The sequence below is a fragment of the Ochotona curzoniae genome, unplaced genomic scaffold (genome assembly GCF_017591425.1).
Source record: "Ochotona curzoniae isolate NIBS_2020 unplaced genomic scaffold, NIBS_Ocur_1.0 contig_883, whole genome shotgun sequence".
Classification (NCBI taxonomy): Eukaryota; Metazoa; Chordata; class Mammalia; order Lagomorpha; family Ochotonidae; genus Ochotona; species Ochotona curzoniae.
The window spans coordinates 195,829-203,121 of NW_024466599.1; the positions used below are offsets into that span (position 1 = coordinate 195,829).

Here is a 7,293-nt window from a genome sequence, read left to right on the forward strand (position 1 = left end):
AACTGAATTATCCCATGGGGATTCCCAGCTTTAGTTTCATTTACTTATGCCCCCCCCATTTTTTTTAAAGCCTATTTATTTTATTTGAAAGGCAGATTTACAGAGAGAGACAGATCTTCCTTCTTCTGGCTTACTCCCCAAATGACTGCAAGCTGGACTGATCCAAAGCCAGGAGCCAGGAGCTTCTTCTGGCTCTCCCACGTGGGTGCAGGGTCCCAAAGCTTTGGACCATCCCTTTCAACTTTGTGAGGCCATTAACGGAATTGGATTGAAAGTAGAGGAGCCAGGACTTGAACTGGTGCCCACATGAGATGCTAGCACTGCAAGGTGGAGGATTAGCCTGTTGAGCTACCACATTGGCCCGTTTTAAATTCTGTGACATTCTGCCAGCAAATGATCCTTTGGTGGATTTGTAATCACAAATCCCCAAGGATGAGCTTGTCACACAAGATGTCTATCGAAACTTGGAAGACCAACTCTGGAGACCCTCCATTATAACAAATGCTTCATTTATTATGTCTTTATTTACAGTATTTACATATTGCATAATAGCTGGAATACTATTTTACATCTATTATACAGAGAACAAGGAATTTGTTATATATTCACAGATTTACATTCCACTGTCTCCAAAACAACTAGAGTGTTTCTTGTTTTTAAATTTTTCATGCAATACCAAATAATACTCTGGGAGTTTAATTCAAAAAGTAATAGAAAATATCAAATCATACTTTATGCTATATGAAAATAGAGTTTGAGATTCTGCCTATATTTCTAAAATAATCTTGGGGGTTTCACCTAATCAGGAACATGAAGTCTGGTGTTACCATACAACAAAGTCACATGGGGTGTTCTCTGGTTCTGTAAGGAGTGGCTGAGCTCGCACTAGCAAGTGTGCTGCCCTGTGGAACACGAACCTGCACCTGGGGGCACGGGATGTAGAGGGTCTGTCTGCAAAAATAAATCTCTTGTTCACAATGACAGCGCCGCTTCTCTTGCTGTCCAAGGCACTTCTTGTGGTCCTGGTGTTGCCTCGCTGCTCTGCTCACTGCTGAGAAAAGCATTTGGTTACAGCGACACACCTTGTCATGTCTAGCAAAGCCATGATCACAGGGCGATGTTGTGTATGAATGAGGCAGCTCAGCATGCATGCAGATGACCCTGCGTTCCACAAGATGGAGTTATTTGGGAAAACAGCTTAGTTCTGCAGTGACTTAAAAAGCTTGTCAATACTTATGGAAGTTCAGGGGGAGAGTGCCCAGTCCTGTGAGGGCCTCAAGAAGCCTAGCCATGGTGGGTCACAACTTGTGACCATCCCAGGAAGTAGCTCCGTGGCCCTAGTCCTCTCCTTGGACAGGGGTCAACAAAATGAAACACTTTAACTGGAATATTTGTGCTTTAAGCTTCATCCAGTTCTTGTCCAAAATGAACCCAGTTAAATTGGCACAACTGCAGAGGGAACAGCTGCTCCCCACTCGGTCACCCAACGGGTCTGGTCTGGGGTCCAGGCTGGAGGACTGAAGAAGGGATGAGGCCATGTATTTGGACCTGGAGTAGGAGTGACCATGAGCTCCAACTGCTGCTGAGCTGCATAGCCTGTGCCTGCAGCAGCTGGGCGAGGCAACTAGTCAGGTGCTGGTAGACACATGCCAGCATGGTCCTGGTCAGCTGGTAGCCTCACATGTAGACAGTGGGAACTTCTGCAGGTATATACCTGGCCCCCTCCCTGCGGACAGTGGTGGCTTCACTCTAAGGCAACATTGAGTGCCATTCCCACCTACAGCACGTCTCCTAGGGAGACCAACAGCAACATCACCTATTTATCACTGTGAAATGAAGACTTCTGCCATGGGGGGAGGGGAAGGAGCTGCATCTTCCCCCAGTGACTGTGGAGCTCTGCATCACCTGCCCACTTCAGGCATGTCCCTCCTCTTGCTTCTGATGGGGAGGCCTAGGGTGCTGGGTATGAGTGAGGCCAGGCCACACATACCATCCTGATCGCTTGCAGCGCTGGTCCCAGCACCCGCCTTCTGCTACTGCCTGAACACTCGTGTCTGGTGTGAACTGGACATGGTGATTTGCTTCTTCCTGATGTTTCCCAAGTGGGGCATGTCTCCTCTTGTGTGCTGGGTGCCCACCCACAAGGCAACCACAGGCCAGCTGGTGAGATTGAATGTTGTGTTGCCACCAACAAGAGTTGAATCCTGGGTCCTGTGTGTGTTAACTGCATAGCTGATAAGCCCCCAGGAGCCAAGCCAAGTGTCTGTGTCATGGACTCTTGTACTGACCACTAAGGGTTATGACAAGCACAGAAGGTGAACAGGTCTTCTGGAGGGTGCTTGCAGGGCTGTAAACCCCAGGGACTTGGTAGAACAGTGCCTCATGTTATAGACAGCCACAAGATGACGCTGCCGATGATGGTCTGGGTCAGGGCAGGAAATGACTCGGGACACCTGTGTTTGCGTGGGGCGATGGGAGATCTCGTGGCAGGTCCAAGAGCGCCGCGCCTGTTGTCATCCTGACAGGTCCAAGTGAGGGAGCCTAGGAGGGGTTCAAGCTGGAAGCTTGTGCCCCCGGCTCCGCGGGCCGGCCAGCAGGGGGCACCACGGATCTATGGCGGATGCTGGGGTCGAGCCCACCTCGCTGCAGGTGGGCCGCCCCAACCTGTGTCAGGGCAGCAGGGGGTGTTTCGGGTTGCGGTAAGCCCAGGGATGTCCCGGGGCCGCGGGGCCGCGGAGGTGTGGGGAAGCCCGGGAGCTTACCTCATCCCTCGGCGCACACGGGGCTGACGGCCAGCCGGGTAAGGAGCCGCGCGCATCGCTTGTAGTCTGCAAGGAAAGCAGCACAAGGCGGTCAGCCCGCGCCACTGAGGCTGCTCAGGGCCAAAGCCCCCCCCCCCCACCCCCCCGACCTCCCGGATCCCTCGGGAACAAGTGGCCCGTCTGTCGCCGCGGACTCTGAGCTGTGATGTGACTATTGGGTCTGGAGCTTGGGAAGGCGGAAGCAGATCACGTGAGGGGAGCAGGATGGGCCCTGGCAGGCTGCCTTCCCGCGGTGTCCTCTCCTGAGCAGCGGGAAGACCCCCAGTGCTGTGACAGCAGCCGGTGTCTGCCCACCACTTGCGTTATTTGGTGCTAAGCTGACTGAGCTCTCCCGGGTTCTACCTTACAGCCCTGAGGAAAGTGAATCCACAGGAAGCACCAGGGCACTGCTTTGTCCATTGCTGCCTGCGGGGAGGGGCTGTGACCACAGAGTCCATAGCTTCCTAATTTGAATTTTTCAGGAGCGGCCCAGTCTCACTTGAAAATAAGCTTCACACTCAACGAAATTGGTGCACCAGATTGAATTCACAGCAGTTGTCCTGTAGGGCCCAGGAGACAGCTAACGCTGCAGGCATCCAGGGTGGGTCTGTTTAAGTTCAAAGGAGAAAGCTTATCTAACAGCTGGCAGCCGCGCCCACTACCTGGTTCTGGCCATGTGGCCTCCCAAAAGCCGACTGCACTCGCCAAGAACTGCTCCCTGGGCATTCCCCTGTGATCTGTGGCAGGCTGGCATGGACCTACCTTTCTGGCTTAGCATCCTGTAGGGCATGGGAGCCTGGGGGTTGGCACTAGGGTGCTAATTTTGTGAGTCAGGTATGTGAGGATACCAAGGTTCTAGGGTTCTGACTCAGGTCTCAGGGATTTTTCTCTTGCACAGCTAGGGCAGCCTGGAAATGGCCCTCTTCAGCTCTCCAACAGGTGCCAGCTGCACTTGGCACATAGATCTACCAGCCCCCTCTGCAGAGTCAGGGCACCTGGCAGACATGGTATGGACTGGTGGCATAGACCTGAAGGTCAGTTTCCATGTTAGAATCCAAGATCCTGCTATTTTCAGGTGATATTTAACACAAAATGTGTATACATCTGAGCCATGTTCCCTGGCTCTGGGGCCCAGGTGTGTGCTTCTCAGACCTGTGTCGAGAACAGCAGCACACAGTGAGGGGAACGGGCTGGGCACAGTGCCTGGAAATAACCACCGCAGCACCCTAGGAGCCCTGTGCACTGACCTGGGTGCTGCTACATGCAGGAGCCACTGAAGCTGGCCAGGTAGACCTTGTCACGAGGCCAGCATCCTGCGCCTGGCTTTGGCCAGTGCTGCGGAGGAGCCACCTGCAGGGCTGCCTGAGACTTGCTGGTTGAATGTTTGGGGATGTGCCTCAGACATACTTTTAATAGTAAGTTACTCTTAATAATGAGTAACTCCTGGCGAGGCCAAGGGAAGAACACCTCTCCTTTACACAAATTGCCTTCTGTGTTTCCTCTTCTGGTGCTTTGTTCCTGCTGGTTGCCTGGCTTTCTTCCTGCTGTTCTGCCCCAGCCGGGAAGGCTGCTCTCAGGGCAGTTGCTGTGGCCCTGAGCAGATTCCTCTTGTTTCCGCCCAATTACTCTTTCGTGAGCTTCACATGAAATCAAAGTTGTAGTCCCAATTTAAAAAATCAATGCTTTTATGAAGAAGGCAAGGATCCTCTTCTGGGGAAAAATATGTTTTGTTATGGAAAAGCAACCAGAAGTATGAAGAGAACGTAAAGAAACAGCCATGGGAGAGTGAGCCACACAGCTGAGCGCCCAAAAGACGGGCAGCTTGGAACGGCAGGGCAGGCAGCAGCATTCCTGGGGGATGAGGTTGCAGCTGTGGGGGGGCAGGGAGCAAGCCTCTGATCCAGTGCTGAGCCCAGAGTGTGCCAGGTGTGCTGACCCTGGGACCCAGGCCCAGCCCGGGCAGTGCTCCTGCAGCAATGCCCTTTCTCAGGAATGGTCATGGCCCAGTGGTGACAAAGAGGGGAGTTACAATCAGAATGGGGTGTGTGAACCCAGGAGGCTTCCAGGCCATTCCAAGGACTGATCAATTCCAGTGAGTTCCAGACATGATTTTCTGCTTGGCGTTAGCCGGGGGGGACTGAATGATCTCCAGTGGTCTGGTCATCCCAGTTATAACTCCAGTGTTAGGAAGGGTCACGTCCCAGTAGACAGGAGACTCAGAGGGCAAAAGGAGGTCTGGGGGTGGATCTGGGGTGCTGCCACTTACATGCAGGGACTGTGCAGTCCCTGGTGTTGTGGTAAAGTCTGTGGAAGTGTTTGCTGCACTTCGGACTAAAGTAGAGTGGACCTAGAAAGGAAGAAGAAAAGAGCTGGTGAAGGCATGGAGGCTGTGCAGGTTCCAGACCAGGTGAGGGATGTGGAGGAACCCACCTGTGAGGTGTTTCAGAAACTTGTCTTTCATCCTGAGGTCTCTAGGAACGATTTCTGTGTGAGGGAAAAGAGTCGTTATCATATGTGGAGGGAAGCGTTCTCACAGATGTGGCCTGGGGTGAGCACTGAGGACGACTGCCTGAACCCTGACATTCTAGTAAAGTAACCTGAGCACCCGACTGATGGACACGCAGCCCTGCCACCCACCGGTGCCCAACATGGGTCCTGCTGCCCACTCTATTTGACACAGGTCTGCCACCCACGGTGCCTGACATGGACCCTCCCATCTACCATGTCAAACGTGGGTCCTACTGCCCTCTGTGCCCAGCATGCATTCTGCCACCCACAGCTCCCAACACAGGCCCTGATGCCCACAGCACCCAACATGGGATCTGCAGCCCATGGTACCCAACATGAGCCATGTACCCAGTGCCAGGATGGAGGCAGAGGCCATAAAGCAGCAGGGATAAGACCTAAGAATTGTCCTTTTATTTTTTTAAAAAGTTATTTGTAGAAACCTTGATTTTCAAGTACTTGGGACTCAAACTCCACAGTGTTTCAAACTCTGAAAAGAAAACCTGATTTTTTTTAAAAAATCCTTTTCTAAAATAGAATTAAATGCATTTAAAACCACCTGTTGGTAAGACTGGCTCAAAGGAATGGAGACAGCATTACCCTGGCTTCCAAAAAGGCAGGTTCGACCAGAGTCCTTCCCAAGCCAGCTCTCCTCCCTCCGTGGCCTCTCTCTTTTCCACAGCCCTTCCTCGGGGATCCCCACCGTGCCTGGGCATCACTAGGACTCCTTGTCATCCCCGGCCAGTGCGGTCTCCGGCTCGTCCTGAGCGGATTCTGCACCAAGAGGCGAGCCACACAGCAGACCCAGACGGCAGGCAGCTACAGGACCTAAGGGCAGCCTAGACCTGCTATCCTGAGACCTCAGGCCTCCTGTTTCTGCCATTTGGTTTCTCCTAAAGCAAAAATTCTTTCCTAAAGCAATAAATCAAAATAGGTTTAATAACAACAACAACAACAACAATAATAATAATTCTCAAAGACAATTCTCCCTCCAAGCAAATACAAATCCTGAGTGTTCTCTGACACGCAGGCCCTGAGGCACGGGGACAACACTGTCCACACTGCAGGGCTTCCGTTCACACTGGGCTTGAGATTCTCTCCTGTTCCCTGTCCTCTGGGTTCACACCGGGGACCCTCACTCGCTCCGGCCCGCTCCGCTCCCGTCCACACCCTGCCGGGACCCTCACCCACTCTCTGCTCCTCCGGGTCTGTGCCATAGTATGCTTCCCCCAGGCGCAGGGCGTCATCCTGCGCGCCGAGGACCCGCAGCCTCTTGGGGTCCCCCGAGTGATATTTCCTGAGTTCCTGGACGATCTCCACCATGAGGCGCAGCAGCGTCTGCTTGTCCGCGGGCTCCCGGGGCTCCGCGCCCCCTCGGCCGGGCCTCGTCGCCCCCAACACGAGCAGCAGCCCCAGGAGGAGGGGGCGCCCGGGCCCGCGCATCGCAGCTCGGGCGCGGCCGGCGGATTCCGCGCGCTCTCGGAGTTCGGCTGGCTGGGAGAAGGGACGGGGGCAGGGAGGACGGTCAGCGGGCTAGAAGCCAAGTCGGGAGAGGGCGGGCACGCCAGGCCGCAGGGGACCGGACCCTGCACCTCCCTTCCAACACTGAGCCCCGCACGCTCAGATTCCCGGATCCAGCTCCTTGAGACCCTCGGCGCCCGGCAGCCTTGGGCCCCAGGGCCCCCTCTTTCCTGGAGCCCCGCACCCCCGCAAAAGGGCGCCCTGCGCAGTGTGGCCTGGGACGCAGGTCGGGGTCAGAGGCGCAGTCCACGAGGAACCGCCCCACGTCCCACCCGGAACGGGTGACAGCGGCGACTGCGGGGGTCCTCGGTGTGCCCGCCGGTCCAGCTTCCCTACGCATTGCATGGTGGGCCGGGACACCATGGAGCCTGCACTGCCCAACTTTCCGTCACCTTTGGAAAGGCTCCTGCGAGAGACCCACACCTCCGCCACGGCAGCGCGGAACGCGGGGCCTGGTCTCTCGTCG

At 54.7% G+C, this 7,293-nt stretch overlaps 1 protein-coding gene across 1 annotated transcript; it reads right to left on the reverse strand.

Moving 5' to 3' along the window:
- Window positions 1-2,763: 2,763 nt before the first annotated feature.
- Window positions 2,764-6,749, reverse strand: ALKAL2 (ALK and LTK ligand 2). Its single transcript, XM_040994049.1, has 4 exons — window positions 6,494-6,749; window positions 5,232-5,285; window positions 5,068-5,148; window positions 2,764-2,828 (listed from the first exon to the last, which is right to left on the reverse strand). The coding sequence occupies exons 1-4, from the start codon at window positions 6,747-6,749 to the stop codon at window positions 2,764-2,766; spliced, it is 456 nt and encodes a 151-aa protein (XP_040849983.1).
- Window positions 6,750-7,293: the final 544 nt, after the last annotated feature.